This window comes from Vulpes lagopus, chromosome 10 (assembly GCF_018345385.1).
Source record: "Vulpes lagopus strain Blue_001 chromosome 10, ASM1834538v1, whole genome shotgun sequence".
NCBI classification, from domain to species: Eukaryota; Metazoa; Chordata; class Mammalia; order Carnivora; family Canidae; genus Vulpes; species Vulpes lagopus.
Window position 1 is genome coordinate 16315056 of NC_054833.1, and position 19168 is coordinate 16334223.

General features: G+C 38.8%; 1 protein-coding gene across 1 annotated transcript in view; it reads left to right on the forward strand.

Annotated features, from left to right (window-relative positions):
• Positions 1–2406: 2406 nt before the first annotated feature.
• The window catches only part of LOC121499940, a 178504-nt gene continuing 161742 nt past the window's right edge, over positions 2407–19168 (forward strand). Inside the window, exon 1 of the mRNA XM_041771211.1 lies at positions 2407–2566. Coding sequence (XP_041627145.1) covers positions 2407–2566 — 160 coding nt within the window. The remainder of the gene's footprint in view (positions 2567–19168) is intronic.

The window sequence follows — 19168 nt, forward strand, 5'->3', positions numbered from 1 at the left end:
ATTTATATTTTTCAGTAGCTTTATCCTTTAAAATGCATTTATTGAAGTGCTTCTATAATAAGGAAATTCTTTTTATGCTAATTATTCCTTTAAATGACACCTTTGAAAGGGGTCTATTTGCTTTCTTTTCTTCATCTTATTGCTTTGGTGAGTATATTCTTTTTTTTTTTTTTTTTTTTAAGAATTTATTTATTTGAGAGAGGGAGACCGAGATAGCGAGAGAGCGCATAAGCAGGGAGGAGAGGGAGAAGAAGACTCCCCACGGAGTGGGGAGCTCAACACAGGGCTCCTTCCTGGGACCCCAGGATCATGATCTGAGCCAGAGGTAGACACTTGACTGACTGAGCCACCCAGCCACCCCTGGGGAGTGTATTCTTTTCCTAAATTAATGAAGATGGTGAGTGGTATAGAATTTGTTCAACTTCTTTGAAGAATGAGTTGGGATATCTTGAAGCAGACCTATGTGACATGCTAACACGTATTTTTAAATTAAGACAAATGGAGGAAATAGCTTGAAATACACATGCATTACCTTTTGACGGGCTGGTTCAAGAGACTAGGAAACATCAAGCTGACATTCTAGGAATAGAAAATTCTGGAAGCCTCCGAGGCCTCTTCCTCTGAACACTCAACCAACCTCTTCGCACACAACCTGATCTAAATGAGGTCTGAGAAATCCAGGTAAGATCGACATGCCTACAGGGATCAAGTTTGTGTAGGACAGCACATGTGAAAAGGGGTATGGGCTCATCCTGATGCCCATTTGTCCCAAACAAACACAGAAATATCTCTGCCAGGGGTTTGCATTTTTTACCCTCTGCTCCCAAGCCCATTGGTCCAAGAATTCTCTAAGAAATTTTAATGATGGGATGGGTTTGGGGCAACTTTTAGGAAGTGATGCTGGATAAGGAAAGCAATTGTTCCAGAGAAGCCAGGAGCCTGTGATGCTCAGAAATGTGGGAGCATCCAGAGAAAAAGAGAGAAACTTAGAAGATTCAGCAGGGGATACTAATCTCCGTGTAATCAAGCTCTGCCGGGTGAAGAAAGAGACACATAAATAACTCACTACAAGACAGGCGATGATAAATGTAGAAGAGGAACAAGTGGCTAGGGGGTATAGACAGAGAGTTCATGAAGAAATCGTGGCTTCTTTCACCCTCTCACCCTTCCATTCCTACTCCCTCGAAAGACAGGCTTTTGGTCTGCATGGTACACACAATGGAGTTAGGTAATATCAAAAAGAAAGAGAAGATTTAAATAAGGAGAGACTTGATGAAGTAAGCTAACAATGTGAATTCTTGGGTGGGGGAGGATACAAAACTCACAGCAGTGCGATAATTGTGTGCATCCTCCAAGGTTGGCCTTTTGCTTGTTTTTGATCGTTTTTGACCATTTCGTCATGTGTTTATTTCCTACCCTGAGAGATCCATCAGTCAAGGGGGAGAATGATTGAAAAAGCCAACCCATCACTTTTATATTTATCCTGGAAGGTAGCTGTTGGATGGTTCTTATGGGTGAGAGGGTTTATCCCATTGACTGGTTTATTTATATATTTTCTTCTTCTAACCCCTTTTCACTAGCAGTGGAGAATAAAGAATTGCTCACATTTCAAATGCAGGTGTCCTTTGATGACACACACACAAACACATACACTGTGAAGAGTAGTAAGAATGAAAGTAGACATAGTGCTTTTAGGCCAAGTTTTTTTTAAGGGTGTATTTATTTATTCATGAGATACCCAGAGAGAGAAGCAGAGACCTCGGCAGAGAGAGAAGGAGGCTCTCCATGGGGACCCCGATGGAGGACTCGATCCCACGATGCCAGGATCACGGCCTGAACCAAAGGCAGACACTCAACTACTGAGCCACCCAGGTATCCCTTGGTCAGCTTGTTTAAATATATCATCAAAAAGGGGACAGCATATAACACATTTTTAAATCACTTTTTTAAAAATAGAGGAATAGACACTCCCCTCCCCTCAATTGTTAATGAATTGAAACTGCAAAGCAAGTTGAGGACGAAGTTGTCAGTAAATGATAAATAATTGACTCATGATGACACTCAGCTACTTGCCTCCTAATGGCTATTATTGTTGCAGGAGGGACTCATTAGTCCCTAGGTGTGGTTTTCCTACCGGGGCCAGATCAGTTTATCAGAGACCAAATAAGCACATGGGATATAATTAGAGATGTGTGAAGGGCAAAGCACCTACTCTTCCCATTTAAAAGGAAAATACTCACTTTTCCTTGGCAGCCGCACCTTCTAATTATTTGCAAATGTTTAAGAGTCATTATCTTCAAAGTTTGGAGAAAGACAGAATAAGAGGGGGGAAAAAAGCACTGATAGTGGGAACTCCAAGGCTCAAAGGCTCTGGTTAACCAGCAACCTGTCTTTGTTTGGGGCAACATGGAAGCCCCACCGCAGAGGGGACGAGTTGACAGCTCTTTGGCAAGCCAGGTGGCCTCCAGAACTGGAGGCTGTGTTCGGCCTCACTGCCTGTGGGCCATCCCTTCCCCTGTCTCCTTTGAAGCTTGTGTTGAGCAAGAGGTGGTGATGGTGGTGGGAGGTGGGAGGGATGGATTGAGTTTTCTAGAACTGAAGCGGTTAAATACTGCCACCTTTCTTTCCCTCTGCCACCCCTCTTCCAAATCCCCTGTGTGCAGGGTGGCGGTGGCCTTCTTTCCCTTCAGGCCTTGGCAATTCTCCCTGTGAGCCCGTTTGGTTATTGGAGGTCCTTACTATGAGGTGTGCAAAATCACAAAGGGAGGACCTGCTGAGGAATTCTACCCCCATGGCCGGTGAGGCCCTGGGCCTTGTTACATATTTGCTTAGGTATTTTATGTCAATTCTGCAAAGGATATGAGTTTCTCCCTGTTGAGTGTAGAGCAAATGGGAGGCAGAGAAAGACTTTAAAAAGGGGTAGTGTCCAGACAAACACGATGGGAAGTCACCTAAGCATGAGCTCGGTGCATTTCAGCATGTCGTCTCCATATACATCAGAATTTTGGTTTTAAAATAAATTGACATGATGTACTGTGTCTCCTGTCGAGTCTTTCTCAAGTACACAGTCAAGCTGCTGAGACGTTACTGTTTCTTCTTTTCTCTCTTCCCCCTTGTTCCTGCATATTGAAAAAAGGGGGGCTTTTTACAGTGTTAGGGACAAATAAGCAAACAGTCTTGTTCTTTATCCCTGCACGCTACCCTAAGGGCATGTCTTAAATCTCCTTAGAGGAGTTTGGCCTTTGGACAAAGATACGATGGAAGTTCCCTTGACCGTGGTAGTCCATTCAATTACAGAAATGCTTCTGGAAGTTTCATGAGTGAATTGGGAGTACCTACAAATGAATAAAGTGTATAGTGGCATCTGGAGTTAATTCATAGATACAATGTTTTTCTTTTTGTTGGTTTGCTTCTCTCTCTTCTTGCCTCCTTCCCTCTCTCCCTCCCTTCTTTCCTTCCTGTGCTACCAATATCATGCACTTCTTTCCCTTTGTAAACAAATTATCTTAAGAAATATTTTCTCAGTCATTCTAATAAATTCTAGTGGTTACTCTTACCATCTTCCATTCCGAAGGGAGAAATAATAAACGTTAGAAAACGCTGCACAATTTTGAATTAATTCAGAGAGAAATATTTCCAAGTAGTTTCCTCTGTCTCAGGAATTTTTGTGTTCAGCATTATCTTGTAAAAGTTGCCATTTTGCTACTTAACGTTCAGTCAGCCATATCAAGGTTTTTACTAGAAGATGCTCTAATTAACCAAACAGTGCCTCTATGTCTTTGAATTTTTATGCCACTTAAAACCCTTTAAAATGGACTGGATTTTTAAACTTCATCTCTCTTAAAGTTGAAAAACATTTTTAGTATCTGTTAAGTGTTCATGTTGTGCTCAGCACTTAACCGATGCTATAAATGTTGTGCTATATGAGAACCATATGATACAGACTCTCTGCTAGAGTTTTTGGCATTCTGAAAGAGAGCAAGGTACTCACTGCATCTGTGTATGCATCCCTATATTTGAACATATATAATATCTCACTTGTACATGCACATTTATATCGCACTTATACATGTTTTAAACCAACGCTGTACACATGCACGCACCCGAAGATGCTCGCGCATAGTGGTCCTTCTCAAATCTGAAGTCCTTAGACTATCTAAAAAGTATGTGTTTCAGGGACTGAAGTCAAAGTGACTTTTAAAATGCTGTGAATGGGGATGCTTGGGTGGCTCAGTGGTTGAGTGTCTGCCTTCAGCTCAGGTCATAATCCCAGGGTCTGGGGATGGGGTCCTGCATTGGGCTCCCAGCCAGGAGCTTGCTTCTCCCTCTGCCTATGTCTCTGCCTCTCTCTGTGTATCTCTCATGAATAAATAAATAAAATCTTTAAAAAAATAGAAATAAAAAATAAAATGCTATGAAAGTTGGGCTCCTGGGGGTTCAGTGGTTGGGCGTCTGTCTTTGGCTCAGATTGTGATCCCTAGGTCCTGGGATCGAGTCCTGCATCGGTCTTCCCGCAGTGAGCCTGCTTCTCTCTCTGCCTCTCTCTCTCTCTGTATCTCATGAATAAATGAATAAAATCTTAAAAAAAATAAGATGCTATGAATGTTGTTAACATAAATAAACACCAACACAAAATAAATCCCAAAGCAGTGATATTTTGTATTATAGGATGTGTTACTGTTCATTTGCTATCCTTTGCTCACTTAGAAACTTTTCAGCAGGTCCCTTCACTGAATTTTTAGTGAATCACTGCCTAATGAATAGTTTAGCTTAGTTCAGGTCAGTATGGTGTGGTCTTTCCTGCTTCCCCATCCCAATGTTTAGTGCCTCCCTGATTTTATGGATCTTTCCTCTGAGTATCTTTCGGGGTCCTGCTGAAGCCTTGGAGTATCCAGTAACTTGCCTCCCCAGAAAACCCCCATCCCCCTCCCCACAAAAATCTCACACCAAAACTCAAGCCATTTACCCCTTTATATACCTCTCAATGACCTTTCTTTTTCTGACTGAGCGTAAGGAGAGATGCTTAAAGCCAGAATCTTTTTGCTCCACCTTCCTTTATTTCCTCCAGACTTCATGACAAAAATCAGCACTTCTTTTCTGCCCTCTGCTTTTCACTTCCCTGGTTTGGTTTTTCTTTTGATCTTTTTTTTTTAGTAATCAAGTTTCACATGAGTGATTCATAACTTTATATACTAAACCAAGAAGACATGAAACGATTTTTTTTTTTTGCTAGAAACTTATTTAGCAAAGTTTTATTTTGGGGGGAAGAGATATTCTGATATTGATATTTGGTAAGTTACATAAAGAACTCTGCATATGCTATATTTAGGTGGCTATAAAACTTAAGAAAATAATAGCTACCATTTCACATTTATTATTTAGCCCTTTAACAAATATTTATTGAAGACCAGCCATGTGCCAGACACACTGAAGTATTGAAGGAAGAACAAGATGAGTATGACTCTCTCCTGCATCGAGCTGTGTGTCAGGCTCTGTACCCTGGGTACATACTCCTTCCATTCTTATAACAACTTATAAAAGAAATATGCCCATTTTATAAGGGATGACACTGAGGCCAACTGGTAGAGTTTTGAGTCAATCTGGACAAAGTCTGTCTGATGCCAAATTCATTTGTTTCAAGTACTACATGGCATTACTTTCACCTTTCCTCTACTCCAGGGCTCTGGCTCCTGCCACTGGGTAAGTGGAAGAGAGGTCTTGCGATGATGGGGGTAACCACAAAAAAGCAGATGTTGAAACGACTATGTCATATGAAGAATTCCATGATGACCCCCAAGATTTCCCCAGTGTATGCACCTTGTGTGGTCCCCTCCAGTTGAATGAGGGTAGGACCTGTGACTATGATGGGATGTCACCCTTATGATTAGGTTACATTATGTGACATGTGACACAGGTGAAGGGATTTTATAGATGGGTTGACTTTTTAAAAAAGATTGTATTTATTCATTTGAGAGAGAGAGAGAGAGAGAGAGAGAGAGAGAGAGAGTGAGAGCACAAGTTGGGGGAGGGGAGAGGGAGAAGTAGGCTCCTCTCTGAGCAGGAACCCTGACTGGGGGCTTGATCCCAGGACCAGAAGATCATGACCTGAACCAAAGGCGGATGCTCAACCCACTGAGCCATCCAGGCACCCCTCTATGGGTTGACTTTGAGTTAATCAAAAGGGAGATGATTCTGGGTGAGCCTCACTCCCTCAGTTGAGTCCTTAAAAGTAGAGATTCTCTGATATAAATAGTCTACTGTGAGATGGCCTGTGATCTAGGGGCATCTAGGGGCTGAGAGCAACCAACAGTCAGCAAGGAACTGAAGACCTCTGTCCCACAATAGCAAGACAATAAGTTCTGCCTAAAACCAACCAGTGAGCTTGGAGGATGACACTAGATTCCAGATGAGGTTAAATCCACCCCAGCAAATTGATTTCAATCTGGTGAGACCAGATTCTAGATCCATGAAAATTGTGTAATAATACATCTTAGCTGTTTTAAGCCACTTATTTTATAGTAATTTGTTGCCTGTCACTAGAAAACAAATACAACAGGCAAGAAACATGAAGATGAAATAAAGATCAGAGGTTGCCCTCTTCCCAATACAAAATGAGAAAGCTGGTAAATCTCACTTAAAACTTCAACTCTAATCACATTTTTCCCTTTTTCTCCTTATGCTATTTATTTCCCCTGAAATATGTTCACAACTGACCAAAGTAACACTTGGTGAAGTTCATTTATTATGAACCTGACCGCAATTTGTTAATCTTGTATTAAACTAGAATCTGAGATGAGTCTAATCCCTTTAGAGGGATGCCAAAATCCACTAGACTATAATAAGTCTCACTAGGATGTGAATGCCACAAGAATGTAGGCTTCCTGATGGCACGGATTTTTGTCTGGCCCATAATAGACACTAAACAAATATTTGATCAATGATTCATGGAAACCCTTCCCCTTCATTTTAGCTGTCTGCTACAGTTTGCTGGAGATTTACATATCTCCTTCTAATTTCAAAGTCTGAACTCTTTGCTGACCTACCCACCAACCACCATTACTGACTGAAGCATCCAGTCACACTTCCTTGAGTTTTTCTATAAATATATATAAATATAAATATAAATATAAATATAAATATAAATATAAATATAAATATATATATATATTTGCCAAAGGATGCTCCAGAAACCAACTGCTGTGATTTTAAAATATAGAAATACCTTCCTATGCAGTCGTAAGAATTGATTCTTGATCACTTTCAATCCAAGACTCCTTAGGTTCTTAGTGAGCATTTACAATTTATAAAATCAGAAAGGATCTGGAAATATTCAGAAATATGCCCTAAATCTGAAAAGGAAGACATAAACATTGAATACTAGTTAAATGAATGTATTTCATTTTATACTATAGGTAAGAATAGGTATAAAATTATATAAATATATATAAAATATATAAAAATAAATATAAAAAATATATAAATATATAAAATATATATAAAATAATAGGTATAAAATAATAGGTATAAAATACTATAGGTAATAATAGTATAAAATCAAGCAGCTTGATTTTTTCCCCTGAGTTTCATATGTTAATGAAAAGTACTCAGCATCATGCTTTTCAGTGACTATATTTTGTCCCTCAGTACATGCATGTTTTCATTCATTGAAACAATGTGCATGTATCAAAAATGTAGTTAGGAAACCCATTCATAATGAGTGCTCAACAATTATTATACATATAAAGGAATCTACTATTATCAGAACTTCAAACTCTTGGGAATTTAGTGGGCATGGGAGGATACATGTTTTACTATAGATAAAATGGCAAAATGGAAATTTTAGAAAAAAAAAAAAAAACCTTTTCTGCTTCTAATCACTATTCCTTTCCGGCAGCTATCTCTTTGGAGAAAACTATCTAATGACCCCTCTTTACCAATCAGATCATTATCGTAATGGGTTCATGTCCTAAAGACATTACATTAAAGAAGCAGTAGCTGAGCTCAGATTTCACAGAATATGAATTTAGACATTTCTCTGTTTTATGTAGAAAGTTTTAAAATAAAAATAAGCATCAAAGCATCGAGAAAAAGTGCTGCTTTATTCATGTAGATCAAATTTTTCATTTTTCCTCTCATATAATCTTTTTCTTCTTGTCGTCTTACACATATACATTCTCTCTCTCAGTCACTTTTCTTGATCGTGGTATTTCTATGTGAGGTAAATGAATTTCTTGTTCAAAATGTCTCTAACTTATTATACTTTGTTCCTTACAAATGGTTCCACTTGCAGGAGCACAGGAGAAATGGAAGACAAGAGTCACAACTCTGTTGAAACAGCTTCTCAGACCCCCCCAACCAGTACAAATGAGGGTTTTGCCTAAAATGCAACAGGGATGTAGATTGAAAATGTTTAAGAGCCTTGCAACCTTGTGAGAAAGGGAAAGGAAAAAACAGGAGAAAGAAAGTTTTCTCCTGAAGCATCTCCACGACTTCTGTCTAACAGATGCTAAATCATAGACTTGAAGCGATCCCATGCTCAGCACATTTTTTCAGGTCCGTTTGGCTGCCTGACAGCTGACACCTATCAGTCACAAGAGGAAATGTGTTCAAAGGTGGAGAGGAGAACCACTCTCTGAAAGACCACTCTCCCTCTTTATTATACACCAGTGAGCCATTCAGGTTTGAAGCTTCCCCTCACTGTGACTAATAGACCAATTCAGAGTTCATTTTGCTGAATCAGCTTGCTGGAGCAGTCAGGTTTCACCATTAAGAAGCCAGTGTCTGCACCTGAAGGAATCAATTTGTTCCTTTATGGAACAAAAACCAACTGTTGTTTTCAAATAGAGCATGGCAATTGGAAAGAGATATTAGATTAGGTGAGATTACCAGTGAGAGATGCACACTCGCGCACACACATGTAGGTGTATATGTATACGTATACATGTGTGCTTACGTGCATCTAAGTATGTATGTGCACATACATGCACACATCACAGTTGTTACTTGCTGAAGATTTTGGTTTCAAGACCTACTCAGACCACAAACAAATAAAAAGCAAAAAATACGGTCTCAGGTTAGGAAGTTGCCCCCAAATGGCTTTTCATTCAACATAGGTTTTACTGTCAAAACCACTCCCCTCTTCAGATATATTCATACTAAAATGAAATAAAATAACTCAGCCTTTTAAAACTTATTTATGATCAAGTCCAGTGCCAGTGCCTTAGCTCGAGGTGCAAACAAGTTTGTTCGTGAGATTAGCATCATCCACAAAAATAAATTCATCAAAAGTGCAGAAAGGAAGAAACAACAAGTGTTGGTGAGGATGTGGAGAAAAAGGAGCACTCGTGCACTGTTGGTGGAATGCAAACTGATGCAGCCACTATGGAAAACAGTATGGAGGTTCCTCAAAAAATTTTTAAAAAGTTAATTAAAAACTTAAAAAAAAATCCTTACAATATAGCAACCCAACTACCAGGTATCTACCCCCGAAATACAAAAACATTAATGGACTCCTGTGTTTATTGCAGCTTTATTTACAATAGCTAAACTATGAAAACAGCTTAAGCGTCCATTGATAGGTGAATGGTAGTCATAAAAAAGAATGAAATCTTGCCATTTGCAGCAATATGGATGGAGTTGAAGAGTATAATGGTAAGTGAAATAAGTCAGGAGGAGAAAGATATCATGAGATAGTACTCATTTGTAGAACTTAAACAAAATAAGCAAAGAAAAAGAGAGGGAGAAATTAAGAGACTCTTAACTATAGAGAACAAAGTGATGGTTACCATGGTGGGGCATGGGTGGGAGGATGTGTGAAATAGGTGATGGGGATTAAGGAATGCACTTTTCATGATAAAAAACAGTAAAAATATTGCAAAGGTACACTAATGAGCCAAGTTACTAAGACATCTGACTCATAGGTAACAATTCTTTGCAAATAGATTAAGAGAATCTGGGGAATCTAATATTTTTGACCCAAATATCTTTGTTCGGACACCTCATAAAGCTATAATCTTAACATCCACAGACGAAAAAGGAAGTTAGTGATGCTGAAAACACAGAGAATTGCAGGGAGAATTCAGGACACTCAGGCACAACGCAAAGAAATGTCTCAATTATGTAAGTATTCAGTAATATCCCCCATTTAAATTTTCCTTGCCCTGGAACGCCTGGGTGGCTCAGGGGTTGAGCATCTGCTTTTAGCTCAGGGTTCAATCCCCGGGTCCTGGGATCGAGTCCCGCATCGGACTCCTTGCGGGCAGCCTGCTTCTCCCTCTGCCTGTGTCTCTGCCTCTCTCTGTGTGTCTTATGAATAAATAAATAAAATCTTAAAAAAAAAATTTTTTTTGCCTTGTCCCAATTCAGAATAACTGGCCCTCCATAAGTGGTAAATTCTCATAAACTTTAACTTATTATCCTGTCCTCCCTCCCCCTCCCAGATAACACACTTGAAAGAATATGAAATTGCTATTGCTGAAGAAAAAAAAAAAAAGAAACAATGTGAGCTGGGCTGGGTGTGATCTCTGAATTAGTTCTATGGAATTTAAAAAATATCTGCATTGGTGTAGTTCTTCCTATGGACCAAATTGTGTCCCCCCCCCCAATTGATATGTTAAGAGTCTGACCCCCCAGTGTGACTGTTTTGGGAATAAGGAGGTAATTAAGGCTAAGTGAGGTCCTAAGGGTGGGGCCCTAATCCTGTAAGGTTGGTGGCCTTATAAAGAAGGGGAAGAGATGCTAGAACTTTCTTTCTCTTCACCATTTGTGAGGTCACAATGAGAAGGCAGCTAAATGTAGGCGAGGCAGAGAGCTCTCACCAGCACCTGAATCAGCTGACACTTTGATCTTGGACTTTCAGCCTTCAGAACTCTGAGAAATAAATTTTCAGCTACCCCACTGTGGTATTTTGTTATGATAGCCCATGCAGACTGGATTCTTTTTACTCTTCAATAGACCTTCAAAAGGATCATCAGTTTCCTCTTAACGACAATTCTATGACTATCCCCATATTGAGAGGATGACAGAGATACGCAGATATTAACTGATTTTCCTAAAGCATAGCCTGGGCATGGACATTCTTTCAGAGCACCCAGGATTCTGGAGCTTCTGGTGGAATATGCTGGTCATGGGAGGTGGGCATATGACCCTGCTATCCCACCCCATCCTACAGGGGCCCAACCCCAGTCACCCACTGCTGCCAAGTGGAGCCATGTCTTCTGGGACCTTGGGACAGGAAAGACCTTTAAGAAGCACTGAGGTATCCCTAGCGGTACCAGTTTTAGGACACTTGTCATGGAAAAGGAAGGTTACCTTTCATTTTCTTCCTGCTTTAAATCCAGTGATAAATACTAAACCCTACCACATCCTCCCACAAGCTCAGTTTCTCTGCCTCCTGAAACAGAGCACACAGACATGATGGAACCCTTTCTTGATGCCTCATGATGATCATCACGTGCATCTGGTTTTATAGAGTTCTAGAATTTAATGATTCCAGAGAGAGATTTGTAGGGCTGTTTCTATACTGAATGAAACCAGACAGCCTTTTAAAATTAAAAAAAAAATATTTTACCCATACCAGAAATAGGTTTAGAAATTTTCGAGCACTTTCTTCGTCTTAATTAGATGGCATTATGATACTCATTATAATAGATAATAGTTGACGTTAATCAAAACAACCAACTTTCTAATTGAATTGATAAACCAATCAGTCCCCTAAGGCACTTTATAGCATACTATGTAGAGTGAGAATAATTAGATGTTTTTGTACAATATGGTGAAAATTAAAAGTAATATATATATACATACATATATATATGATTTGTAACTGTAATTTAAGATGTTGGGTTTTTTTCAGTGATAATTATCTTCAGTGATTCTCTAGGAAATTGCTAATAAAATTCCCTTGGACTTTTATGAAGTGAAGAACCTAAGCCCAAAATTAAGCAAACACATACATATCTATTTTTAAAAGAACAACATGAACATTTGCTTATTTGCTTAAACCGAATTTTCTTTCCTCATCCAAGCAGTAGAAAGACACTCTTTGAGAAGGGCTTATGCCTGCAAGAAATCCACTTCTCCCTCAAATGCCCAGATTTTAATCTATGTGATCTTTTGAGTCTTTATCTTTTATATCTTGAATGAACAGAGAATTCTGAGCAAGTTTTGATGTGGAAAGCGGGGTCAAATCACGGGAAATGGTTTGTCAGCCTTGGATTGCTGAGGAGAGTGGAGTGTCTCTACCGGGACTCAGGTGTGTTTGTGGGCTCAGGTTACTGTTAAAATACAGCTTCCAGTGCAAAGGGAAGCTCTGCAGTGTGGTGATTCCCAACCAGAATCCCCTGGAAGGCTTGCTGGGTCCTATCCGCAGTTTCCACAGGTCTTGGGTAGGACTAAGCATCTGCACAGCTAACAAGTTCCTACATATGGTTGGCTGTTGATCTAAGGGCCACTCTGAGAACCAGTGCTATGGTGCTATGTCACACAGTTTAATAAGATGTATCACTGAGATCTCTGTATTTTCCAAAATCAAGTAAAATCGTGTAATGGACAGTCCTTCAGTAAGCATGAGAAGCCTGGTTGCCAAAATAGCTTCTAAGAGATCACACAAAATATACCTAAGTACAACTTTTGAGGTCTAGAAGAACCTCTTCAAATTTTAAGTCTTTCCAAAGCAAATCTCTTTTGCAGTAAAAAAAAAAAAAAAAAAAAAAAGTGTGTGTGTGTGTGTGTGTGTGTATCTAGTAAGTCAGATGACTTTCCACTAGTTTCCCTTTCTTGTAAAATATTTGATGTAAAAATGTGCAAGGATAAGCCCCCTTCCCCTCCCCTAGTCCTATCATGGTCAAAAGTACAAGACTGGTCAAGAAGGATAAAAAAAGATATTTTTAAAGTCATGCAGTAGGAGATCTAAGAATGGAATCTCAATTTCTCATTCTGAATCTCATTTTTCGTATGTATTCCAGAAGAATCTTGAGGAAAAAAAAAATTATACTTACTAGAGTTCCTGAAATCAAGGATCTTAACTTGGGGTTTTTGTATCTCTAGGCAGTTCATACATAAGCAAAGAAGCCTTTTAACTTTCCTGAAATTATATATACAATATCATATACATGTGACTTGTATATTTTCCAGAAAAGTAATTGTACATTACTTCTAAGAGTTTCCCAAAGCTATAGATTTTATATACATACTTATATATGTAAAAACTTAATATATACTTCATATATATGACATATATATATGTATATATATATAAATGTCAGAAAGAAAAGATATACCTATATTATAGATAAATCTTTACTTGCTAATACTGGCTATCTTTAAAATAATATTTATTAAAACTATTTAAACTGTTCACTTGGACATATAATGGGCTGTATCTCACAAATGAATCGGAGTGATAGTTACTCCCTTACTTTCCAAAATCAATCTGGAAAAAAATAAAAGATCATAGAATATACACGTGATGATATAAACAATGGCCTGGTTTAGAAACCATATAAATATCTAAGACATTTGCGTTAGAGACAATGGCACCACTGTATTTTTTTTTTTTTTTCCAACGAGCAAAGAGGCAGGGATGTTGCATGCTCAGACAGAGTTATGTTGAGTAGAAATCACTACTCCATTTCCAGTTTGTCAAGATGGCTTCATGGAGATTGTAGGATTTCACTCTTCATTCCTCCTACCTGTTTCACAACCAAGATCTGTTTAGTTTTGAAAATGGTTCAGAGGGTGGTTATGTTAAAATAACAGTCATTTAAATGTTTACATTTTATTCAGTGACATCTTTGATTTTAAAGAGTTTCAAATGAAAAATAGGCTGGCCATGGGCTTTAGGTGCTGTCAGAACAAAGCTTACTTTCATGTGGAAATGGACTGAGACTTGTATGCTGGGGTTTTGCTATTTGTCATATACAGAATGGGACTCAAGACCAAGTGGTGGGGAAGGTTGCTTATGACTAAATATTCAAAAAGAAGAGTGCCTGGGTGGCTCAGTGGGTAAAGCATCTCTGCCTTCAGCTCAGGTCACGATCTCAGGGTCCTGGGATTGAGCCCGGTGTCAGGCTCTGTGCTCACCATGGAGTCTGCTTCTCCCTCTTCCTTTGCCCCTCCCCGTAACTTGTACCCTCTCTCTGTGCAACCATAATACATTCACCTTATACACCTTCCAAGCTTTCAGAATAAATTTTTCAAACTTTAAAGCTCTCTGAGGCAACTGTGTGCTGATAAGAAAATTAATGAATGTGATACCTTCTCTCTTCTTTCTCCTTTGTGAGCCAACCATGCAGTGGCTTTACCATCATGCAAAAATTGTGGCTTTATCCTACCCCTCCACCTACTAGCTCCACGAAAAGGAAAAGATATTTACCTAATCTAAGCCTCAACTTTCTCATAGGTAACTGGGGGTAGTAATGACGTTTTGTTATAAGAATTAAATAATAGACATAAAACACCTGGCGTATTGTAGGCACCAAAGAGTACTGGTTCCTTTCTCATTATCGCAGATTTCAAAGATCGCACGCAAGTTAAAGTTCTTTGCATTTTAGTCTGAATCCTACTGTGGTAGGATCGATGGATGAAATATTCAGTTACTTTAATTCAAATATTGTTTCTAATTTCAGGAAATCATCTACCTGTCAGTATATTAGGTATGGATTAAAAAGATAGCCCCATTATAAAGGAGAATTTTTGTTTAGAAATTATATCCTCTCTACAAGCATTGCAAATGTAATACATTTCAAAAAAGAAACAGGAAATAAGTGTCATTGCTTAGTGTTTTGTGGGCTGGGATATTATTCCTAATTTGAAATCATTGGAGTGGGATGCTATTCTCTAGATTGGAGATTAGCCTCCAGGGGTTATTTGTACACTCTTATGTTTGGGGGGGAATATGTTATTTACCACCTGTAAGTTGCCTATCTTGTTATTTTTGCTGGGAGTAAAAGCTGTAGCCTTTACCTCCATTAGGTAGTGTAGTTTGGTTAATGGATGGGTAACAGGAAAGAGTGTAAGGGGAAGCCAATGTTAATGTGAACTCCTGCCGTTTTTATTATAGTGGCACCCGCCATAGTTAAGGTTGAGCAGCTGTTTCCATTATGAACTCCTATTTCAGGGGTTTATAACTGAGCTGTAAAAATTTGCTCTAGGCTAAAACTCTGCTCATCGGGTCTTAGCCTGGGAGAATTTTTCCCCCTTCTATTTTTTTTTTTTTAAAGAAGAAATCGATTTAGCCATTTGAGATAAATAATCAAAAAACACAGTAATTTCACAAAGGTTGGATTTTTGTCTTGTTAATTCCAGATGTTGGAATAGATGGTAATTACATTCATACAACTCTAACGAGAAAAGTAAGTCTTGGAATCATACCTTTCGAATGTACACTTCAAATGTCTAATGCAGACCGAAGTAGCAATTTACCAGGACAAGCAATTTCTTAGGCCATAAAACTAGTCATTATGTGTTAAAAATATACCAATAGGCCTCTTATCGTAATGATATTAATTTACTTATTAATCAGATCTGGCTATAGAAGTTGGGGTGACTCTTTCCAGAACTTTAAATTCCTTTGCATTTTAACAGAGCAATACATTGACATGCGAGGCTGATGAAAGGTTATTGAAGGCACTGGTGGCATTTTTATTCCTATGTTTAGAAGCCCTTGGCAGATATAGCAGGGTTTTACCTACCTGGCCATAGAAGGCTTTGTGTGCACCCGATGACAATAGGAGTCTGTGCCGCCGGTAGAAAGACTACAGATGTTGAGATCATAGAAAGTTTTAAAATAGAGGATTCATTATTACTCAAGTGTGATGAGACTCACAGATCAGGAGACAACTGTGATTGAAGACAACATTGGTGACACACTTAGATCCCAAGAGAAGGGAACCACACCCTGGAGGGCCGCATAAAGAAGCACCAGGATGTTAAGAAGGCAGAGGGAGGGGGAGAAATTGATTAGGATTGTCTAGTTTGAATAATTTCAGCAGGCTCTGGGGGCACGGGAGGCTGTCCCTAACTGTTTGGTACCTGCCTCCACATCCTGGGGCAGGTGGATAGTGGCTCAGAGTGTGAGAGCATGACAAAGGAGATGATTGGGGATGTGGGCTCTGGATTGGCTTGTTTGTACTTGAGAGGTACACTGATTGGCTACTTGTTTTCTCTCGGCAGGAATTGGCTAATCCTGGGAGGGGCGGTCCCTCTAGAGTCAGCAAAGTCTGGGTGTCAATATTGTTAGCAGAGGAATTACTAAGGAGTAGAACCACTTTTCTAGTCCTTCAGCCATATTTGCATATTGCTTTCCAAAATCATACCAGGTTGCACTGTCATCAATGATGCATGAATATTACAATTTCTGTTTTAGTCTAGAATAGCAATAAGAACAAGCTATGTGCTCTGGGGCACATTACTAACCTCCTCTGATTTTCAGTTTTCTCTTTAAGATGGTGAGAATAAAATGGTCAATGTCATTGGGTTGCTGTGAATATCAAATGAAATCATCCATGCAAAGCAATCAACACAAGCTGGTGCATGGCAAGCCCTAAATAAATGGGAGTTTTGTCACAAATGTAATTTCCTAGTAAGCCCGGTTCTCCATTGCCCAGCCTATGGACTTGGAGTATAATGGCTTTGCAAATCTGTTCTAAATTCAGTAGTATAGGGACAAAAAGCTGTTTGTTTGTTTTAAATATTTTATTTTTTCATGAGAGACACAGAGAGAGAGGCAAAGACACAGGCAGAGGAAGAAGCAGGCTCCATGCAGGGAGCCTGATGCGGGACTCGATCCTGGGACTCCAGGATCATGCCCTGGGCCAAAGGCAGGCTCTAAACCGCTGAGTCACCCAGGGATCCCCAAAAAGCTGTTTTTGTCTGAGTCATGCATTGGTTATTAAGTTAGCTTGGTTGTTACCTTTCCATGTAACCACATAGAGGAAGAGAGCTCCAGTGAGTTCCCAGGATGCTCAAGGCAATGGCAAGATATGTGGGTACCCCAACAGAGTTGCTAAACAGATCATCTTGCTTATAGTTTTTCCACCACTGTACTCCTTGGTGTACCCAGTTCTGTCTTTGATGGCAGAGGTCACTGATGAGAATCCAAATTCTTCCTAGCCATGGCTATCATGGCCACTTAGAATGAATACCACAAACTCTTACCATGTAGGCTGGACAACCGGTATTTTTTTTTTTTAATGCTTTGCTTTAAAAGAAACACACGTTCACTTGCTACCCTCCTTCTCCTCAAGACAAACAAACCCTTAAGCCTCCAAGAGAGATGAGCAAATCCTAGCCCAGAACAGAGTAATGTACAATCCTACAAAGATTCTCTTTAGTCATTTTGGGACCTGTTACACACATTTTTCTAACACAGAACAATAATCATTGATGCAAAATATGCTTTCCGTGCGATGCACAACATGCATGATGGTGGCTCTATTGTGTATTTCCCATATTTATCTGCATTACACGGTTCAATTATTTCTTTAAAATGGTGTGTGTTAGCTTTTACAGCTATGCAGCTATTTGAAGTTAATAGAAGAAAGGGGTACTTTTTCTTTTGGGTGAAAGAAACAAATTCTTCTAATAGTTGTAGTAAAAGCAAAGACTCTGACAACCATATAAGGATAAGCCAGATGTATTAAAGGAATTCTTTTCCAAATTGTTTTCCCAATGTCCCGTTAGATATTAACAGGTTGATATTCCTAGTATCCCACAGATATTAATAGATCAAACAACAATCAAGAAGAGTTTCTGATGAAGAGTTTCAGAAACTGTTGAGTTAAAACAAGTCTATGGCAAAGAGAGTTGCAACATGTAACATTTTTCATTGTATTTTAAGTTCTAGCCACATTATTATTTAAGGATATTCTCCTACACAGTGAGTATCATTATTATTCCATTGATCAGTTTGAGGGATATTAAGTTTAAACTAAAGAGCCCCTTGATTAGATCACTGCCTCATCCTTCGCATGGACTTACATCACAATTTCTTTCTACTTCTATCTTTGGGAGTGTGCAGAACTTCATTTAGGTTCCAGGGTGCCTAGGAGCCAGCCTACTAATAAAACTAATCTCCATTACCAGTAATTTGTACTATTAAAGTATTTTATATATGGGGATGCCTGAGTGGCTCAGCTGGGTGTCTGCCTTTGGCTCAGGTCATGATCCCAGGATCCTGCTCAGTGGGGAGTTTTCTTCTCTCTCTCCCTCTGCTCCTCCCCCCTCCCCAGCCCAGTCCTCTCTCTCTCAAGTAGATAAATAAAATCTTTAAAAAGTTAAGTATTTAATATTATAAAGACTATCATAAAGTAACACATTCTAATTATATTTCTTCCCATTTACCTATTTATTCACACAACCCTTACTAAAGTTTTTTAGTGCATTAAATCCTTGATACTAGTTTATTTTTGCAGCTTTAGTTTCTTTCTCTAATAAAAGTTTAGCATCTATTTCAACAGTTTTAAAAATAAAAATGTTTGAGAAGGAGAAAGTAATGAGAGCAGTTAGAAATAATGTCTACAGTTTTAGAAAATAGAAAACAAAGTGATCTCCAAGATAGGTTTTGAGAATGATGTTCATGAAATCTCTTTTTAAATTGTACAGGATGAAGTTCTCGAGTGTCAAGAAGCATGGAACAATACCAAGTACTGCAATGTCACATCAATGGCAACAAATCTCATAGGTTTTGTGTGGCTAAAAACAACAATTTTGTATGTGCAAATGTAACTGTGTACTTGCAAATGTGAATTATTATTAAAATGCCATTTATGTAGTTGCATTTACTAAAGAAATATCATTGCCACATAAATGGATTTCTAAACAAAGAAAAGACTAACCTAATGCCTCAACCAAGTTTACTGTGTGGTAGTCTGAGATTCCTTCCAGGCATTATTCTTAATTTTGTAATTAATTCCTTTTTTTTTTTAAAGATTTTATTTATTTATTCATGAGAGACACACACACAGAGACAGACACACAGGCAGAGGGAGAAACAGGCTCCCTGAAGGAAGCCCGATGTGGGACTCGATCCCAGGACCCCAGGATCATGACTTGAGCCAAAGGCAGACGCTTAACCCCTGAGCCACCCAGGCATCCCATCTTAATTAATTCCTTAATTAATTAATTCCATAATCTTAATTTCTACATCATGGTAAAACAATTTATATAT